Source organism: Hibiscus syriacus, unplaced genomic scaffold (genome assembly GCF_006381635.1).
Source record: "Hibiscus syriacus cultivar Baekdansim isolate YM2019G1 unplaced genomic scaffold, ASM638163v2 tig00110020_pilon, whole genome shotgun sequence".
Lineage (NCBI taxonomy): Eukaryota > Viridiplantae > Streptophyta > Magnoliopsida > Malvales > Malvaceae > Hibiscus > Hibiscus syriacus.
Window position 1 is genome coordinate 2073511 of NW_024062568.1, and position 22906 is coordinate 2096416.

The window sequence follows — 22906 nt, forward strand, 5'->3', positions numbered from 1 at the left end:
TTCATCAAATACACTTGGTTTTCTCAACATAATTTTAAACATCACATCATAAAAAGAAGCTTCTGTTTCTTAGCTTCTAAAATCACATGAAACATTGCAATAGCATTTTTATGTAGGGGCACTTCAATTTAGATAAAAGACACATAACAAAACAAAAGATTAAACATAGCTATCAATCAATGACTTCCTCATCTCCTCGACAATGGCAGTAGGCTGAGCTTCTCTCAGCTTGAAGACACTCTCGATCACCGAAAGCTCCGTTGCCGTTGTGTCCGACCCGCAAAAGGCGGTCCAATCATTTACGGTCATCCCAGCAGCTATCACTTCACTCCCACGGTTGATAGTACCAGCCACCAATGGAACCTGAAGCAGTGTCGAAAGCTCATCCAAATCCTCAATGGATGTATGAGGATGAACCTGAACCATCCAAAACCCAAAATCAATATATATATATATATATATATATATACACACACACACACAAGAGGTAATTATCATTGCGAGATTCAATCTTACCAAGCCACCTCTGTTAGAAAAGGCACAGTAGCTCCCTACAAGAATATTACCGGCAATTGTCTGCCGGAAAACTTCTACACCAAGAACATCAGCGATTATCTCCTCAGTTTCCTGGTTCAAATTGCAGATCAACAGCATTATAAACATATTGTAATATATTGAGATACAAAAGAATAGACATGCTCCTGTCATCTTACTCCAAAACTAAAATAACACACCGATGAGATATGCATAGAAATTCACCCGAGTAAGGCCAACTCAAAGTGGATATAGTTGATCCGTTAAAAGAACAGCATTATAAATATCGATCAATTATTACAATGGCATATAGAATTTTACCTTGTCTAGATCAGTGTGTGTCAAAGCAACATGATCATTGCAAGCAATACAGTTCCCAAGAGCAGAAAGTTTCTCCTCTATCCGCTGAACAACAACTTGATCCGGTAGACTATTTCGCAAGTGTTGAAGTTCTTCAATAAGAAAGAATAATCCAACATTAATATCGGAAACCGTGGTTAAACTTTAAAAATAGTGACGTACAACAGAGTTTAAACTTCAAATTAACGACAGAGTATGTGATTAAAAGCCACTAGGATTTACATGCCACAGTACAGATCCAGATTAGTAATAATAATAAAAAATAATAATAGAAGAACGTCAAACGACATTACATTCATCCTTCAAAATAGCTCATAAAGTTACCTTGATCTGTTGTATTGTGAGGAACAAGTAGCCCATTCTTATTTCCTGTCAGAACAAAAGCAAAGCTCAGATAATTGAAGTCAGAGGCACCAAACAGATAAGATTGTGAAAGTCGCAAAAATTTCTCACCAGCACATAGCCGTCCTATTATCCTAGTGCCAGCAATAGAGGTCTTAACAACTGGAATGACATCTGCTAGCTCCGACTCAAAAGCACTGCAAGGTGCCAATATAACCTTAATACATTATCAAGAATAGGAAAAGAAAATTGCAGAAGACATGCTCACCTATAGAAGTTTTCTGACCCTCCAATTGCAACTAAGCAGTAAGCGTTGGTCAGCTTGGAAAAGACTCCAACTTCACATGAATTTTCAAACTGAATCCCTGCAAAAATTACAATATGAGACTCGTGATATATGTGATCTTAGTATATACAATGCCAATCAATATACATGATCTTAGTAATATATCAAAAGAATATTAGATATATATACATATTGAAGGCTGAAGTGAAACTTACTAGTTGCCATTATCAAGAGGGTACGATTGATCAAAGATGAAAACAGAAAGGAAGAAGCTCTGCAACAAAAAGGGTGGGTTTTAATCAACCAGGAAACAAAAGAATCATACAATTCTGAGATTAGAAAAGAAAATTATATTCCTCATATCGCCATACATAATAACATATTCCAACAAGACACACTTTCATAAAACTTGCGATCAAGTTCAAACAACAAACTTTTCATACATTTCCCCCCCCCCCCAAAAAAAGGTGCTTAATAGAACATTTAAAAATGATCACATTGGAGGCTCAAACAAAACTTCTCCAATGCAAAAGCACAATGTTTTGCACTTTCCCCAATGATCTAGTAGACATTATACTAGTTGTTTCAGTTTATCCGAAACTATCTCTCAACATTTAGCCCTCATTCATGTAACTCGATTACAAAGAATAAAGATCACATTAATAAGTCAAAGACATAAACAGTAGGTAAACTAATTTGTAAGTTTACACTCTATGAAGGTCGATAAAAAACCAAAACAAGAGTTCACACAACAAGGGTCAAAAGAAATTTCATGGATATCAAATAACAACTAATAAAAAGTTGTTTTTTTATAAATAAAACTCATTACACATCTCCTCCACGATCCAACATAACACAGAAACACATCATTGGGCTAAATGCTTCGCTAAAACTGTATCATCTAAATCAACTGCTTGGAAATATCATATTTGATGCCACTAAATACAAACCTCTAGGCTCTAACCATCAATTCCAAATGCCAACAGAAACAAAAAGAAGAAAGATTATGTTAAGGCCAATATCAGCAATTTTGCATATCATTCATCCATCCATCCATCCATATATATATATATATATATATATATATATATATATATATAGTATGGTTTAAGGCAAAAATTAAATGTATAAATAAATATGAAAACTTAAGTCTCAAAAATCTTACAATTCTTATTGAACCGAAGAAACCAAAGAAAAGAAAGGAAAAAAATATACAGGGAGAGATAGTATCCGTTCACACTCTACTGAGTAGAAAAAAAACGAATTTTTCGACGTTAAAAAACTTGAATAGATTTGACTGACTCAACTGAAAAAAACTCAAATTTAAGTTAAGTTATAAAATAAATCTCGAATAACATCAAATTTTCAATAATTAGTGGATTAATTTTTAAATTCTAGTCTATATGATATTCGTATATCAAATTATAATAAAAAAATATCATAAATTTATAAATATTTACGATTAAATTTTAAATAAAAACGGGAATAAATTGATTCAAATTTCATAAACTAGATTCTGAAAAAAAAAACAAATAAAATTTGATTTATAGAATAAGACTCGTCAACTCAATTAATTTCAAAACATTTAATTCGACTTAATCAAATACTCACACAGTAAAACAAGGCAAAAAAATAGGTAAACTGTTAAATCCCAGAAAGTGAGGGTTCCAAATAGCGGTGGCGCGCCATCCGCCACCGCAACAGACCTCATTAGCGGTGTAAACACATTTCACACCGATGACCAATAAACAGAGAGAGTATATGAGATGAGACAGAACAACGAGCAGTGAGATGAGACAGAACAACGAGCAGTGAGATGAAGAAAACCAATCAAACATAGCAGGGTGATAACACAACTGAAAATCTCATGGCTCAAGCAGAAAAGGATTTTTCTTCAAATTAAGTTTAGGGTTTCAGATATTACCTTATTTGTGATTCTACCGATTCGTAATTGGAAGGCAAAAGAGGGGCTTAGGAAGAAGTAAGGTTTTTTTTTGACGGCGGGAGATGTGCGAAGAGATATTAGTGTGAGATTCGGAGGGGTTTTAATGCAAAAGGAAATTTATTAAATACAATTTGATTGTCCAATAAATATAAGTATTCGTTGCAAATCAGAAATACAATTATATTATAAGACATTCTTTTATAATTATCTGAATTTATTAAAAAAATAAGAGAATTTTGTGACACTAATAGAATTAGTATACTAATAAATTTATTTATTAGTATTATTTTTTTTAAATTTTTAATAACTCTATCTTTATGATATATTTTCTGATAATTTATTTATTTTTTATTATTTGATCGTTTAATTTTTTCATGGTTGGATTTAACGACACATCGACTTATCAAGATGAATTTATTTATTATCTTGTTGATATTTTCTGTTTTGGACTATCGGAATATATTTGGACACTTGACTTGCATTTGGAGATAGCTTTCTCATAACGCTCGACTCTGATTTGTGATTGACGATAATAATATTGTGATTTGTTTGTCAATATAATTAGATCTATTTGTATCTATCTTTTATTCAATTTTTTTTAGTATTTTTTAATCTTTCCTTTATATGATCAGATAACTAATTTAGTGGGTTAATGATTATAGATATATATCTTAATTATATGTTAATTTTAATATTAATTTTTTTAAAATTAGTCACTTCTATTTACATTAAAAAAATTATAGCTCAAAGACTTATGTATCATGCACAGTTTTTCCAATCAGATAACTAATTTATTGGGTTAATGATTATAGACATATACCTTAATTATATGTTAATTTTAATATTAACTTTAAAAAAAAGTCACTTCTATTTACATTAAAAGAATTATGGTTCAAAGACTTATGTATCATGCACTGTTTTTCCAACTTGATACTTTTTTTTACTCTCAACTTGAGACATGTATTTCCGTTCCATTAAGTAATTTAGGTTGAATTGCTCTTATAGTGTTGTGAAAAAAGTTATTGGTTGAAATAAGATTTTACCGAAATTATTTTTTCGTATAGTATGAATGTTATAATACCTGTTAAAAGACGTCGGAAATACAGTGTATCTTCATAAAGTAATCGAGAAAATAGTGTCTTCAGTTTTGTTCAACGGCATAAAAACGAGGAAGACACATTGTGTTCCCGACGTCTTCCCCGAAAGACACACTATGTTCCCTGCGACTCTCTGATTATTATAGCATTCACATCATCTTGAGAAATAATCACAGTGATACCTTAATTCAACCAAATTTTGTTCAAGAATCCTACAATAGCAAATCAGCCACTAATTTAGTATTTCTCACTACCGTCATTAAGTCATGAGCATTTAACAAGTAGACATGGCGCCACCTGGCAAGGATATCATTGTCGGAAATTTGTATAAAATTATAAAATTTATTACAAAATTAAAAATATATTTATATACCCTAAGAAAAAATTTATAATTTTAAAACGTCTAATTTATCTTCTAAAAGAAACAAATAAAAAATATATATATCTTAAAATTATAAATTTGTTAAATATATATAATTTTAAAGATATAAGAAATTTGAAAATATATTTATTTTTTGAATTTTCCATAATATAAATTAATTAACTAAATAAAACTGCACTAACAGAAAATATAAATACTTGGAATATATATAATTCAAACATATATAAGAAATTTTTTAAAAAATACAAAATGTAAAAGACTAGATGCTTTTAAAATTTTAAACTTTTAATTGATAATTTTAAATAAATAAAAACACGTATTTAAAAATATTAAAAATAAAATTATAAAATTATAAAACTCTATAAAATAAGAAATTTTAAAAAGTATAAATAAAATCAACATTAATCAACAATTCGTCGATGTAAGTTAAAAAAAGAACTTTAAATATATAAATACTTTTATATATTCTTTTTGTATTTATAGTAATTTTTTAATAATGATAGTATCATAATAACATGAATATTATCACGTGTTATAACCTCATAATGTCAGGTATCAATAATTTAACGAAGTCAATAGTAAGTATCAAATTAGTTGACATAATAATAATAAAAGTATCTTATTAAGAATAAATATTTTCAAATACCAAATCGAGAGAAGAGTTTTATGTTATCTCTAATGTAGTGTTTGAGTTCTGTTCTTGTTTATAATTATGTTACTAGGGATGGAATGAGCCGCGGGTAAGAATGATTATCTCCTTACAAATTTATAAATTATTTTATATGCTTTTAGATTTTTTTGACATTTTTTTATTAAAATATATTTTTACACTCTAAAATTTTATAAAATTGTCTCCCCTTAAAATTTTACAAACTCATCTCTCAATATAAAATTATGTGTTCGTACTTGATGTTACTCAAAATTTTTTTTCACTTAAACTTGGACTTTCTTTCACTTAAACTTGGACTCAATAGTATCACATGAACATGATATATATATATATTAAAGACTAAAATCATGATCGTGAACTTTGGCCTATTTTGGATAGATTTAACAGTGTATCAACCAGGGGCTTACACAACCAGGAAAAATCTATAACATTGTTCAACAACAAACATACTAAATGCTAATGTCATCACAATTTTACAACCGTGCTGGTGAACAATGATTCATATATGAATACGAAAATCCGACAATACATATATTAATTACATACGCTTTCCCATGATTCGTGTTAGATTAAAATCTATAATTATGGACACATATTTATAATGTATATTGTTGTCCTAAAATATGAAATAAATTAAGTGACCAATTATGTTATAAAATCATAGAGTATTAGAAGTATTATGAAAATAAAAATGTATATATTATTAAAGTTGTATTTATAATTTGATGAGGGGCAGAGTTATAATTACATACAATAATTTATTCTTAAATCATATATATAAAGGGGTTATGGCCCCTAAAAAATAAATCATCTTGTATTTTCTCTTATCCCGTCAGAGAGTTCATACTCTAGGAAATTTTATCTTCTTGAAAGATAGCAATTATAAAATAATCTTCAAAATCTCAACCTTCTAGGTAATATCCAACATTAGATTCAGGTACGCTTCCACAAATTTAGTATTTATTTTATAATTAAAAAGTTCGCACCTCAGTTGCTCCTATACTCGACTTACATGAATGATAAGTTTGAATTTAATAATAAGATCGAACGAAATGAATTATTGGAATATACTTGATCTGTAAAATGACCAGAATATCCTTAGAATGAAAATGATCAAGAATATCACCAAGCTCAGGAATGATTGGATATCCTCGAGCTCTGAAATGAATGAAATCAAACTGAGCATCAAAATGACCAAAATACCCTTATGGCCTAGAATAAATAAATGTCTTGGATTAATTAAGAAATCCAAATAAACATGGATGTTGTACTGCTCTTAAAAGTTATGGAACGCAGCTTAAGTTTGTCAACCAACGCTAATGCTATATCATTTCCTGAATGATATAAGTACCACTTGAATGTTTGTTCGTCCCCTTAAGTTTGGATCGATGATAAGTTTGGAAATACTCAGCTCAGCTCAACACTAGATAGCATTCGGTACTAAGAAATGGATATTCATTAGACAAATCAACCACGAAGACCAATTTGAATTGAACGGGAGTACAATATGTATCCGAAATTCAGAAACGTACGAATTACTCTGGAAAACTCCGAAGTAACTGGATTGGACTTGACTATTAAATGAACTAAGTAACCTCAATGACTGAGTATTAAGTAAGTGATTTGGATATGTCTGAAAACTCTGATGAGTTTACATAGTGTACCATTATTGTGGGTTATGAACCAAAAATCAAGTACGCCAGCATTTCCCGATATTGTTGAAGTGAGGAAATGAAATAAAGGCCATTGGAAGATTCATTCAGCGATGACTCAAAGATGATTTATGAACAATAATTGTTGGTATTAAAGAGTGAGTACCTGGAAGGACAACGAATAGATCGTCAACATGTATTAGTTCTAGAAGTTGTTCAGCTTGGGTTATTTCGATAATCCGATAGATCGACACAAACTGTAAATGTCATGAACCTTCATTTCTTCCTTATCAGCTCAAGTCTCATTCTGAATAACTGATGATTCCATCAGTTATTGATCTCTTCCAATAGTGATTCTAAATTTTAACATTCTATCGACGTACTGAATATATGTGTTTCTCTGCCAAATAAGATTATCCAGTACCTCTAAATAATATTCGTAAACTCTGGTGTGTTCCCTAATCATATGAATATTTTATCTGATTTTCGATTTGAGTTATGTTATTATACATGACCTGAATTCTGATCTGATACTGACATGGATTCTGATCTGATACATGACATGGATTATGATCTGATACTTGACCTGAATTATGTTTTGATTTTTGATATATCCGTTTACGGACGGAACATGTTTTATTGGGTTTATTATTGAAGGAAGAATACTTGCAGGTTCCTCGGCTTTGTGCTCAGGGCCTTACTATACGTGACGGGGTTGTATGGTTCTGGGAACCTACACATTTTGTTCGTGACGGATGGGGGCATATATATATGTGTTTTAAAAAAATTGTATTTTTACTGGTTTTACGGAAACACACTAGATAACCTATTATGATCTCTTGAACCTAGACATCCGAAATATTTCCATCTGAACTGAAAGCACTATAGTTTACTACATGAAATATCAGTAGGATCTCTACTCAACATAAAGATTTGTAGATGTCTTATCCGATAAGAAAATATATGTTTATCTGTATCTGCACATTCTTCAGCAAGCTTTCTGAAGCTCACTCTATTACTCACTATTGCAGGTTAAAAGAATTGTACCCGTGCAGTTATCGACTTCGGTAAGGGAATTCTTCAGGTGTTGTTATCAGAGTATGGTACATGTGATTAGGGGGCATGTAATTGTTTTTTTTATATACGAGTCTAAAAATCTATTTTATTTATGCATAATGATAAATCATTTTATAATTTACATGTTTTAATAAAAGTTTCCTATACTGATTAGGGTGTCATAATGTGACACTCCAGATCGAATCGGGTTATCCGCATCGGTCTGAGGGGGTTACATTTATTTTGAAATAATATGAAGCTTCATTATAGCGGGAAATTTTCATTATTTTGAATAAGTAAAGGTTTTGAAATTTGATGTGAGACCTCGGACTCGGATCCGGGTCGAATACGGATTGGGGGTGTTATAATTTTGAAACTTTTAATAGTTGAGGGACTCAATAAAGCAACTCCTCATAGTCGAGGATCATTTTGTAACTTTTAATAGTCGAGGGACTCAACAAAGCAATATCTTATAATCAATATACTATTTATGTATTTTACCCTAATTTTTAATTTTAATCATTAGTTTAAATTCATCTAATATAAATTTAAATGTTTTATAACTTTTTTAAACCATTAATAAAGAAATAAATTAATAAATAAAATTAAAGTATCATAAGATTAAGATATAAAATAATCTTCAAAATCTCAACCTTCTAGGTAAAATCTCAAAATTTCCCGCTATAATTAAATCATGTTTAATATGATTTGGTTCTAACAGTTCGCACCTCAGTTGCTCATATACTCGACTAGAGAACGTTGATCATAATTTGGGCATTCACCAATTCAAGCTTCAACATCCCTTCTCGATGGAGATCTTGTGGATCCAATTATGCAATTTTTTATGGGTTTCATGTAGGTAGGGGCACCACCGAGTCTACATTAGCAGTGTCGAATACCAGTGGAAGGACATGACGCGACCTATTCTGTTTAGGTTCTAAAGGCCCATCAATGAAAATGTCAATAGTGTAAAAACCACCATTATTTTCTCGGATAAAGACGACTTTGTGGATGTTGTAGCTGTCATAATTGCTGCCCTGTCGTTGAGTGTTGGAAACTTCGATGACCCCAACTCACTCACTATAGAGGACCCGAGATATATCACTAATACTACACCAACTCTTTGATGTTGGTTAGCCTTTAATTATATAAATTCTTAGTGCACAATAATACTTAGGCATCAAGATCGACTATATATCATTCAGGCGGCAGAGCCAACCATATATCAATCAGGTGACATGGTCGACTATATAATAAAACTAACATAAGTGCACTACTAACTTAAAATAAACCAATGTTTAACCGATAAACTTAAGAGAATAGAACACTTTTATCAATACAATATACAATCACAATATTACACACTTATCCCACTACTTTTGTCTTCTCTAACTCTAAGCTATCTTTCTCTAACGGACACTTTTGACACTCTTTTCCCTTTTTTCACTTTTACAACAATAGTAAAAATCATTGCTATTTGTATATTTCGTGTCCATTGGATTGTTGACACATGTCAACATATTAATATATAACATTACAAATATCTAGATTATTCTAATAGGTAATTCTAGATATAATATCATATATATAACAAATGTCTAAATTATTTTATGAATAATTATATATATATACTCTTTATATATTAATCTAGAATATTCCTAAGACATATCTTCTAAATAATAATTATATATATTTATCTAGAAGTTGCATTGTATTTCAACACTCCCCTCAATGCAAACTTCTTTCCATAGATGATTTACAGATCATTCTGAGTGCCTCTCTGAACTTCTCGAACTTTGATCTAATCAAACTCTTCGTGAAAATATTTATAATTTGTTCATTTGTCTTTGTTGGCACCACCTTAATCTCACATTTAAGGGCCTTCTCGCGATCATAGTGGTAGTGCACTTCTATATGTTTTGTCCTTGTATGAAAGACTAGATTCTCTGTTAGACGTATAGTTGATAGGTTATCGCATAAAAGTCTTACTCGATAACCCATTGCTTGATGAAGATTGTCCATTAATTGTTAAATGGTTGTTAGGAGTCTAAGTGTTTATTGTCAAATGGTTGAATGTTTTTAAATATATATCACCTTATCTTTTATACATCACATATTTATATTAAAAAAACTACAAATGATTAAAATAATAATTTTTTGTAACAACGATGAAATTGATTTTTTTAATTTGATGACCAAAATAAAAATAACCCAATAATTAGGTGACCAATAAAGTAGTTTGCCTTTCTTTAATCATGTTTCACTTTTCAGTTACTATTGTTTTTTTGGGTTCACACACCCCTTTGGAAATTCAAATAAAATCCACGTGAATGAAAACGAAAATGAGTTGGGAGTGGACTTGAAGTCTCAGGCGAAGATGGCGGCCCATTACATCTAACCATAAACTTGTTCTTGGTTCACGCTTGATTTCATATTTAACCAATATTGGGTGGTATGACTAAGCGACCTCAAAGAAATTTATTGAATAAATTTTGATAATTATCAAGAAAATTTAAAATATTGTCAATATATATAATATTTTAAATTTTTTAATAAGTATCAAAATTTAAAGTTTAAGTTTTAATACTTGTTGTAATATATATTTCATGTAAAATTTAGAAATTTAAAATATTATTAACACCGACTTAATGTTATTTTACTAGTAACATTTTAAGTTGCAAACTTAAAATGTTATATGTTTGCTAATATTTCAAGTTGTAACTTAAAATGCTCTCTCTATATATTTTTGAAAGACTCAACATTAAGTTGAATCAATCTAGAGCATTTTAAGTTGCAATTAAATTTTAAGTTGCAATTAAACTTTTTATTAATTCTAAGGGCGTATTTCCCGAAATATCACCATAACCCTATATATTTCCCCGTCAGGCACCGTTCAGACTATATTTCCAGATCTAACACCCTTTGCAGGAAGGCGCCCCCTCACCACGCTTTACGCCACGGGGCGCGCCTTACCAAATGTGTAAAAAATTCAGGTGTTAATTTTGTAAATATTTTTAAACGGGTGTCAAATACGTCATTAATTTTTATTATGGTGACATTTGTGTAAAAACGTCAGCATTTTGAATTGTGGAGACACCCACACCGCACAGTTCTATGTTGTGAACTGGTTAGGGTCTTGCCACAAGTTAATGAAGTGGGCAGTGTGTATAGTGGTTGAGTTTATTAATATTTAGTGTCACGAGTTTATTTTTTATAATAATAAATTTTTTATTATTTTAAAAATTATAAATTTCATATATTTTAAAAAAATTATTGAATAATAATTCATTTAATCCCTAAATCATAATTAAAAGTTTATTTTAATATTTTTATATTTTTAAACAATTAAATTTAAAAGGCAATATTTTTTTCAAAAATATATGAAATTTATAATTTTTTAAATTATAAAATATTTATCATTGTCATCATCATTTTGTAAAATAAATAATAGTTATAAAACTTTTATAAAATTATTCATATTTTAAAATACTTACCCTCAAAGTTTTTATATACTATATTATATGTATTGTGTAATTTTAATGAAAAAATTTAAATAATTTTATTAAAAATGAATAAATATTATTAACTGTTGTTAAAAATTAATGAATAATAATTCATTTGATCCCTCAATTATAATTAAAAAGTTTATTTTAATATTTTTTATATTTTTAAACAATTAATTTTAATAGATAATAATTTTTTTAAAAATATATGAAATTTATAATTTTTAAAATTATAAAATATTTATTATCATCATCATCATCATTATTTTGTAAAAGAAATACTAGTTATAAAACTTTTATAAAATTATTCATATTTTAAAATACTTACCCTCAAAGTTTTCCTATACTAGATTATACGTATTGTATAATTTTAATGCAAAAATCAAAATAATTTTATTAAAATAAATAAACATTATTAACTGTTGTTAAAAAATAAAAATTAATGAATAATAATTCAGTTGATCCCTTAATTGTAATTAAAAGTTTATTTTTATATTTTTATATTTTTAAACAATTAATTTTAAAAGAAAATAATTTTTTCAAAATATATGAAATTTATAATTTTTAAAATTATAAAAAATTTATTATTATAAAAAATAAACTTGTGGCACTAAAATACTAATAAACTCAACCACTACACACACTGCCCATTTCATTAAAACCCTAGCCAGTTCACTTGAAACCGTGCGATGTGGGGTATATGGACAATTCAAAATGCTGATGTTTTTACACAAATGTCACCATAATAGAAATTAATGACATATTTGGCACCCGTTTAAAAATATTTACAAAACTAACTGTAACATCCTCCATACCGGGTTAGTGATTAAAGTGTAAGATTTTAAAATGTCAGTGATCAAATTAAATTAAATTAATAGAAATTAATGAATTATTAAGTGAATGAGAACTAAAAGGGTAAAAGGGTCATTGAGCAAAGGTAATAATTAAATAATAGATATTGGGTATTATAATATCCAAGTGAAAGAAACAAGAGTTTCCAGATAACTCTTGACTCTTCTTTCTTCTTTAACGTGAAGAGCCCAAGCTAAGGTGAGTTTAATTTCTCTTGATTAATCCTTCAAATTCAAGCATGGTTTTAATTATGGAAGCCTTAAGAAAGATTATAGAAGGAAAAAGAGTTGTAGAAACTCAGAGAATTGTAAGTTAAGGGAGATTAAAGGTTAGAAGTCATTGAATGAAATATTGGATTAGAGGTCATAATAAGAATTAGAAGTTGGATTTGACTTGTTATCAAGCTAATTAAGAAGTATAAGGTGATAGGATTAAAGTTAGAACATGTTGGTATTTGAGTATGATTCTTGAATATCATGTAAAAGATAGGATTTTGAGTTTAAGGAAGTGATTATGGAGTAGAAACGAGTTTAATTATGTGTATGAAAGTTAGGAATATTAATGGAAGTGAAGTATGAGGTATGGAGCTGAAATGAAGTGAATTTCGAGCTCAAAAATGTGATTTCTGGGCAAGGGGAATCGGTACCCATTCAAGGGGAACCGATACCCCCTCAAACGAACATGGAATTCCAGAATGCCAGAGGGGAACCGATACCCCCACAGGAGGGAACCGATTCCCCCCTAAAGGAAAATGTTAATATTGGTTTAATAAGTTCGTTTAAGTTGCTAGTATCCAATTAAAAGGTGTAGGTATCTAATAATTGTCTTAAAATGTATAATTATGTAGATTCAGAGCCTAAACGAGTTCCGGAATCATTGACAAGTAAGATCGATAAAAAGGGAAGATAAGAGATTTAAATGGACTAGTGAGGCCAGGTGAGTGCATATTAATTCATTTATGGTGCTAAATGGAAACAAGACTTGTGACAAGTCTATTTCCTATGTTTAATGCATGAATATATGATTATATGTATATGCATGACATAAATTGTATGTATGCATGATTATATGTGTTAACATGCTTTTGAATGAATGATATGAAAAGTGAGATAAACAAAGTATGGTTGATATAGGGTAATATAAGAATAGCTCATAAGGTTATATGCATAGGTAATATAAGTTATAAGATGAGAATATATAGGAATATCAAATAAGTTATGAGATAAGTTATGTGACATGATCTATATATATGAGTTTATGTGATATAAAAGTGTATAAGTGAAATAACATGATAGGTGATAAAACCGTAAGCCTATATGATTATGTGTTATATGTTACATGATATGACATGCAAGTTATATGAACAAATGAGAAATGGTATAAGTTATATGAAACGATCTACGTGAATACATGCACTTGTGATACATGTGATATGAGATATATGGTTACACATACATGTGGTATGTGATAGAAAAGAAATAACAAGTGATATGAAATGTTATAAATGATAATGCCCATGTTATGTGATATGAGAGCTAGGGGTATAGTTGGCATGCCAAGAGTCGAGAGTTTACCTATGTCTTTCGAGACATATGGAAAGTTTACCTAGGTTCTTCGGGACCTATGGACAGTTACCGAGGATCTTTATGACCTCTGGACAGTTACCGAGGATCTTTATGACCTCTGGACAGTTACCGAGGATCTTTATGACCTCTGGACAGTTACCGAGGATCTTTATGACCTCTGGACAGTTACCGAGGATCTTTATGACCTCTGGACAGTTACCGAGGATCTTTATGACCTCTGGATAGTTACCGGGGTCTTTGTGACCTCTGGATAGGTCCTTCGGGACATTTATATGAGCTGTGGTGACAGCATAGTGGTGCACAACCTCAATAGACTCACATATCTACAGTTCTCACAGGTGCACATGGGCTAATAAGAGATAACATGGAATGTACTGTATATGATATATGTGTGTTAGTGATTATTGTATATGCTATAAGATATATGATATGAGCTTAATTGATTATATGAACAAGAGAATAGAAATATGAAAGGTGATAATATGATAATGATAGGAAATAAGATAATTATATGTATGCGTGGATATGTATATATATATATATATATATATAAGAAAGGTGCATAGTAAGAATCATTACATGTATATGTGGGTATGATGCTTGTATGTGATATGTTAGTAGAAATTGTTCAAGCATGATTACGAGTTAGAGTTTTATTATATGTTTTATGCCTCACTAAGTCAACGACTTAGCGTGTGATTGTTTCACCCGTAGGTTACAGAAGTGAGAAGAGTAAAGAGCTAAGAGGAGCAAGACAGGTCAATTCTCCTTACCCAATTGTCAGATCAGAAAATATATGTACGGTATATAGAGTGTAGTTGGCATGTAGTCTAAAGATATAAATGGTATGAACTCTGATATATTTTGTAAACGTTTTGAATAAGTTAAATGTTATCCAAGTTTTTGAATTACTCACTATTTTATACGAATAAATGTTTGAAAAGTCAATGTGACACTTCGAACTCGTATCCGGGTCGGATACGGGTTGGGGGTGTTACACTAACATCCGAATTTTTTACACATTTGGTAAGGCGCGTCCCGGGGAGCGCACATTCGACCACGTGACGTAAAGTACGGTGTAGGGGGTACGCCTTCCTGCAAAAGGTATTAGATCATGAAATATAGTTTGAACGATGTCTGACAGAAAAATATATAGGGTTAGAGTGATATTTCGAGAGAAACGCCAATTCTATTATGACATAAATATTAGTTTAGGTTGATAACCAATAATAAAGTACTTTTAATAATAGTATTTTCGATTGATGATAAATTACCCTTAAATTTAGGTGTGAACTTCATATTCACCACTAACCTTGAAGAAAATAAAACAAGAGAAAATAAAAAATTATTATATGGATCTAATTCACCATATTATTTATAATCTCAACTAATAAAATTTATCTATTTTAAAAGAATTTTTAAATAATTATCTATTTCTTAATTATATGTAGGGAAGGAATGAAGATTCATCTTTAAAAATAGTATGGATAAATTTATTATCTGGAATGAATTAAAGTTCATCTAATACTTTTGTAGAGAGGAGGGATAAAATGCAAGAGGGCAGGGGAGACAGAACGTTTGACCGTTGATGAGCTTAGGGGTTTCGCATGGCGACGTGGCTTCGTTCCCCACGAAACGGTGACCCCATGATTGATGATGAGGCCGTTTAGCTAACCACGCACCATCCCTTTGATTGTGACTTCGCCTCTCGCTGACTTCATCTCTTCTTACATTTGCCAGAAAAATTTCATTAAATTGCTGCATCTGGTCTGTTGCACACCAAATGTTTGTGTTTTGGTTTAGCTGAACTTGCTTTTTAATCAATATCTGATTTTAACGTGTATAGATTTAAGTGGGAAGACATTTGATGTTTATTTTTGTGAAATTTTGAGTATAAATATTATGGATAAGAAAATAATGTTGGAAAGAGTTTTAATTATGTTTGATGATTTAATATGAATTCATTAAAAAGATAATAATAAAATAACATGTTATTCTTTTTATATGTATTGAGTTTGAGTAGTTATGTATGTATTTATGTTATTAATAATTATTTTTTTTAAAATAAATATTATTTTATAATCACTTTAGATAATTCTAACATGTCAATTGGGATTTAATTTTATTTATGTTTTATTACTGACATGATAATTATATCATCTTACGCTATTCTATAAAAAATAATTTTAAAAATTATATATTTTTATAAATTTAAAATTATTTTCTGATATAATATTTGCGATTTAATTTTATTTATGTTTTATTATTGACATGATAATTACATCATGATGTTCTATAAAAATCAATTTTAAAAATTATATATTTTTATAAATTTAAAATTATTTTCTGATATAATATTGTATCACGTTAATAACTATATACATATAAAATATCACGTGATTTATCATATATATTTTTTTAAAATTTAATGGTTTAAGTAGTAATGACAATAGGTTATATATATATATATATATATATAAGTTTAAAATGTTTAAGTTTAAAACAATAAAGACTTATTATGTATTTATTTTAAAAATTGAGGGAGACAAAAGTCTATTTTAATTTAAACGACAAGAGACTAAAATATTATTAAATCAAAAATTTTGGTAAGGGCAAGAGCTTCACTTGCTCTCTATATAATTGGTCATTGTATTCATGCAAATTTTGAATCATCTAAATTAAAAATTTAAAAAAAATTATTTATAAAAAATTTAAATATTATTATTTAAAATTAAATATTATATTATATTATATTAATATTTATTATATATCTAAATTAAAAATTAAAAATTAAAAATTTTAAAATCTACTTCGAATATTTAAATATTAAAAAAATATAAATATGATATTGTGTTTTAATTAATCTATAGTGATTATATATAATATTTGTTCTAAATTTTTTTAATCATTCAACAATAAAAATTTAATAACATTATAGTATTTGATATTCAAACTTAAAACTTATAAAAAATAATAACAATCCTTTTAATTATTAGGATAACTTGACTCGTGCAAGGTAAGACACTTTATTTATCCAATATATTAAAAAGAACTTAACGTAACGGCGTAGAGATATTTTTCTTTGAGATTTCCCTCAATTTACTGAGGAACAGACAAACTATTAAATGCCAAAAATCCGGCCTCAGATTTATATCTTTTATTTGTTGATATTTGCTATGCAAATCTATATTTTGGGCCGCTGTGAATGGAGCGTGGAACATGAAAACCCAGAAAAATAATGCTTTATTTACCTAAAACATATATATATACATATTATTAACAAACGCAACCCGCCAACCCCACCATTTTCTCTATCCAATGTCTGCTACTACCTGAGGAAATTTCCTTTTTTTTCATCCATTTTTTCCTTACTGGTTTTTGTTTGATGAACAGAGAAGAACAAAGGAAAGAACCCATCTTTGGAAGAAAAGGAAAAAAAGAGTTTTTTTATTTGTTGCACTTTAGAAAAATATGATGGGTTCTTCTTCAAAGGGGGGAGGAAACAACTATGATTATTCATTTAAGATACTGTTGATTGGTGATTCTGGAGTTGGTAAAAGTAGTTTGCTTGTTACTTTCATCTCAAACTTTGTTCATGATCTTTCTCCCACCATTGGTAACTCCTCTACTTTCTATTTTCAACTCCTTTTTTGGCTAACTTACTGTTCTTGCATGTTTGTTTTGGCTTTGGGATTCATACCCAGGATTTACTTTGATTTTGTGTGTGTGCGCGTGTGTGTTTGTGTGTAAATGGCTTTTAAAATGAATGAAAAGGGTCTTTTTCTATGTATTGGGTTGGCAAGAAATTGAAGAGAACGGGTTAAAAGCAATCCTTTTTGTTTTTTCAATTGTTTATGGAGTTTGAGACAGTGAACCGATGAACAGTTTAGGCAATTGTAAATTTGTAACTGAGTAGATAACTGTAAACATTAGGCATGGAAATTAATTCACTTGCCCTTGAAGCAAATTTGCACTTTAGTCTGGACTTTGGAGCCTCTTCCTTGTACATGGCTTGGTAGAGGGTAAGAGGGGGAAAATTATATGAAAAGCTGTCCCTTTTATCTGTATTTTGTGTTCATCTTCTTGTACTATGCTTGAGCAATATCTTGGCCTTTATGTTCTACTTTATGTCATATGTTCATTGAACTGTGCTCGCTATTTTTGATGTTTCCAGGGGTGGATTTCAAAATCAAGATGGTCACAATTGGTGGGAAAAGATTGAAGCTTACAATCTGGGACACAGGTAATTGATGGATATAGCCAAAGCTTTGCAACTAGCTGTTCTTACTTTGACCTATATTTTCCTGTGTTTCTCCTTTGTATCTTGTTCGTTGCTCGACTATTTTGTATGTGAGAGGCCGGTCGTTGATGCTGCTGATGTTCTGCTGCACTCATCTTGAGTATTGATTGAGAAAAGAAAAGTGGGGTTTGAAATGTTTCGTCCTTGTTGGAAACAGCAGGAAGGTTGAAGAATGTTTTTGATGTTAAGTACAGGAGTAGTAGTTAACCTCAGAATTTGTCAAGATTTCGACATTTTTATTGATGGATAAAATTTTGAGAATCTCAAAAGATGTGTCTGTTTGATCTTTGAATCAAAATGGTTAGGAGAGGAGTAGCTTAGCAATATATCATAAGTTTTGAGGACATAAAATGATTCTAGTGGATTTTGAAAAGTAGAAAAAAAGCACAATGGAATCGGATATGCTGCTTCATGTTTAGAATCCTTTTTGTTTTGGAGGCTAAGTCTATAATCTGATTTTAGTTGAATGCCTGATGGACCAATTATAAAACTAGTAAGTTCTAGTAAAAAGGTTTGAGACATTCCAATAAATCTGCAATGGTCATCGAGGCTAAGAAGTTTCGGTGCTTTATACGCCGGATGATATTGTAGGATAGCAAATGTCCCTTAAAGAGTGATAAAATCAAATGACTGCTCCTAAGGTGTGATGTGAAAGCATTGGGTATCCTCATGGATCTTAGGTAGCCGGAGAAACTTATCTATTATGTTGCAAGGAAAAGGACATGCAGGCCTAAATTTTGAGATTGATGTGCTGATTATTGGAAACGAAATAAATTTGAAATATTGCCGCAATTGTTGGAGAAACTCTGAGATGTTGAAGTACGCATGCAATAATTGGTTAGCCTATAATCCTGATGCAAATACTGCTGAAGCGTTCGGGAGTGATCTTATGCCACTAGTGAAGATAGCATTGATGAGTGTATATTTGATCTTTCTTCTATTGGATATGCTTCTATGTTGATGGAACCCAAAGAAGTGGATATTTAGGTAGATGTAAAAGTAAATATTGGCCAAAAAGTTTTTGGAGTATGCCCGTGATAATATAGAGCCGAAGAATTCGATTTATTTAACTGGAAAGACGTATTTGGAAGTTCAGTAGCAAATTATACAACGGGGTTCCTTTGAAGTTTGAAGTGTGTTCTCAAAATTTTCTCATTCAATCTCTATATGGTAATAGGGATCCTCCTTGTAGGATATCATTGAGATTACGGAAAGAATTATCAACTTTTAGATGATTTAAAATGTGGAAAATTGGTAAACAATATATACCAGGAGGTTATAATTGCCAAAGCTTAGCTTTACGCTTGGATATACCCTCTGTGCTTTCCATTAGAAGAGAAAGTGTCATCCAATATAGTTCTTGTTGTTCAGCATGATTTTATTTTTTATAAGAAGTTATTCTAAATTTTGTTCTGCCTTGCTTAACTTCCCTTACTGTGGAATTCGAGCCGGGAACTTTTCATGCACATGATTCTTGTTTTAATAGTATCTCTTACGGATCGCAGCTGGCCAGGAGAGATTTGGAACATTAACTAGCTCTTACTATAGGGGTGCACACGGGATTATCCTTGGTATGTCCTTGCAAATTTGAACATCTAGTCCCGAATATTTGCTGAACATGGTATATACCCTTATCTCTTTGTTATTTTGAAGTATACGACGTTACACGGCGCGAAACCTTCACCAACTTGTCTGAAATTTGGGCGAAGGAAGTTGAGCTCTACTCCACTAATCCCGAGTGTATCAAGATTCTGGTTGGCAATAAAGTTGACAGGGTAAGCCCTTCTCTTTTCTCCCACTGTCTACATATAGTCATATATAAACTTAAATGCCTATGACGGAGAAGGCAGTGCTCGGTTATTCTTTTCCGTGTTGAAAGATGCTTAATCAAACATCTGGATGCTTAAAATAGATGCATACAACTTGAGTTTTTAACCTTAATCTTGTATCGTTTTCGAGATATATCTAGTTCTTATGAAAAAGAAATGTGCCATTTTCAGGACAGTGAAAGGGCCGTAACTCGAGAAGAGGGTATGGCTCTCGCGCAGCAACGTAAGTGTTCTTTTCTCGAATGCAGTGCTAAAACCAGAGCAAATGTACATCAATGCTTCAAAGATCTCATTTTAAAGGTAATTTTCTTGGAGATGAATCCCTCGACCATTTAATTCTCGTAACATATTCCAATGTTTTATAAGGTTCTCCGACGATCTGATACAACGCTGTTTCACCGAGTAATTTCTGGTCCATGCCATGCTAATGCATTCTATAAGTTTACAGATTCTGGAGGTACCTTCTTTATTGGAGAAAGGGTCGACGGCGGTCAAGAAACACATTTTGCAGCAGAAACAAGCACAGAAAGCACCCGACAACAATGACTGCTGCTCTCAATGAAAAATCTGACGACGCTCGACGTATAACGAATACGGAATAATGGTACACTAGGTGATGAAGTTTCACAATAGTTGAAGAGGGTTAAAAGTGATAGACAGAAGGTGGTAGGGAGTCGATTGTCATTCCATCATTTGTAATTTTCGAAACATGGGGAGACATGGTATCATCTTAGGTTAATGTAAATTTTGTTTTCCCGTATGTGTTTTTGGTCTCATGCTTGTTTGTTATTATTAGTACTACTATTATTTTTTTTAAGAATTTTTAAGTGAAAAAAATAATAAAAATAAGATTAATATGAAATATATTATATGTAATGTAAGACGACTCATTTCTGTTTATTTGAACGGATATCATCTCGAATACAATGTTTCAATAATTTATTGGTAAAAAGATATCTACGCATAATGTTAAAATTTAAAGTAATTATTTTGATTTTATTTTTTAAAGTATTTTAACTTTTTATGTTTTATTTTAGGACAAAAAATTCTTTTATAGATAAGAACCGTTCGTTAAAAACTGAATAATATTTCAAAATAAATATTTTTTTAATATAAAAATAAAATGTTAGAAATAAAATGCTAGAAATAAAATGCTCTAGAAAGAAATGAATAAAGGTTAAAGTAAAATGTTGGAATTTTTTTTATCTTAAAATGGAGTTAATTGTATGATATGTTCATAAATTATAACTCTCATTTTAAATTAATCCTTAAACTTTTAAATACTTTAATTTCATTCCTAAACTATAGCTCTCCTTCTAAATTAGTCCTTTAACTTTTGAGCATTCTATTTTTTAAAAAAAGTGGTTTCGTACGATTTTAATAATAATCCATACAAAACACGAAACAACATGGGCCTCATTAAAAAATCTCACTAAACCTAAATGGAGGAAAAAGTGACCACCCTATTTTTAAATAAGTCCCCAAACTTTTGAATATTTCAATTTCATCCCCAAATCCATCCAAATATGTAATTAGTTTCAACCATAGTTTAACCTAAATTTTGTTTTTTTTTTCTTTCAAATATATAATAATATCAGTTGGCCTGACGATTTTATTAACAATGGATGTGATTAATATATACGTATAGCTTGGGATGAAATTGGAATGTGCAAAAAAGTTTTTGAGGGCCATTTAGAATTATGGCATAGTTTGAGGATGAAATTGAAATATTCAAAAGTTTAAGGACTAATTTAGAATGATAATAATAGTTTAGGGATTAAATTAAAACACTTAAAAATTTAGGGACCAATTTGAAATGGATGTCATACTTTGAGAACATGCAATTAATTCCTTAAAATGAAATATTGGAATTAAAATACTTTAAGTAAAAAAATATAGGATAAAATGACTTTTAATAAACATTGAATTTTTTTTAATATCATATCTTTCGATTGCTTATGTTAATTACTTAAAATGAAAGTATTTTATTCAATGATAAAACAATTTTTTTAATAATTTAAGGTGATGATAAAGTAGTATCTATTTATAATTTTTCTTAATTATTAATAATATACATACATTTTCTAAATACAACTGTTCAAACTCAAGACTTTAAAGAAAAATAATATTTTATTTTATCACTAAATCAATTAATGAATTTATTAATAATAAATCAGTTAAATACATATATCGGCTTGGACTCGCATGTTTGAGGAAAATGGTAAAATATGGAAAAAGGAAATGATTTGCTTTAACATGATCCGGAAACTTTAATTTATTAATTAAAATATAATTTATATGAATATGTAATTATAATTAAATTGGATTGACTGGAATTATAATTTATATGAATATGTAATCTTCTACTGTCTTTGTCCACCCTCGCTAAACTAAAGGAGTTTTTATTTGAATTAAATAAATAGATTGCGACACAAAAAGCTGGAGTAGCTCAGTTAGTTAGAGCGTGTGGCTGTTAACCACAAGGTCGAAGGTTCAAGCCCTCCTTCTAGCG

At 29.9% G+C, this 22906-nt stretch overlaps 2 protein-coding genes and 1 non-coding gene across 6 annotated transcripts; 2 read left to right on the forward strand and 1 right to left on the reverse strand.

Moving 5' to 3' along the window:
- On the reverse strand, positions 1-3516 carry LOC120213224 (eukaryotic translation initiation factor 6-2-like). Of its 2 annotated transcripts, XM_039211373.1 has the most exons (9): positions 3447-3516; positions 1738-1796; positions 1505-1601; positions 1348-1433; positions 1219-1263; positions 856-986; positions 517-627; positions 162-417; positions 1-125 (listed from the first exon to the last, which is right to left on the reverse strand). In XM_039211373.1, coding segments are annotated over exons 2-9 (738 nt in total). In that variant the 5' UTR covers positions 1748-1796; positions 3447-3516; the 3' UTR covers positions 1-123. The 2 variants fall into 2 exon arrangements, with proteins under 2 accessions (XP_039067304.1, XP_039067305.1); XM_039211374.1 differs by lacking the exon at positions 1-125 and having other exon boundaries at positions 134-417.
- Positions 3517-17551: 14035 nt separating this feature from the next.
- On the forward strand, positions 17552-21111 carry LOC120213226 (ras-related protein RABC2a-like). 3 transcript variants are annotated; one of them, XM_039211375.1, is made up of 7 exons: positions 17552-17881; positions 18440-18508; positions 19121-19125; positions 20067-20136; positions 20219-20340; positions 20566-20694; positions 20843-21111. In XM_039211375.1, exons 1-7 carry the CDS (start codon positions 17737-17739, stop codon positions 20954-20956), a joined length of 654 nt encoding a protein of 217 aa, XP_039067306.1. In that variant the 5' UTR covers positions 17552-17736; the 3' UTR covers positions 20957-21111. The 3 variants fall into 3 exon arrangements, with proteins under 3 accessions (XP_039067306.1, XP_039067307.1, XP_039067308.1); XM_039211376.1 differs by lacking the exon at positions 19121-19125 and having other exon boundaries at positions 20065-20136; positions 20843-21110; XM_039211377.1 differs by lacking the exon at positions 19121-19125 and having other exon boundaries at positions 17555-17881; positions 20071-20136; positions 20843-21106.
- A 1721-nt stretch (positions 21112-22832) lies between these two features.
- Positions 22833-22906, forward strand: TRNAN-GUU. Its single transcript has one exon. It is a non-coding gene; the product is annotated as a tRNA-Asn (tRNA).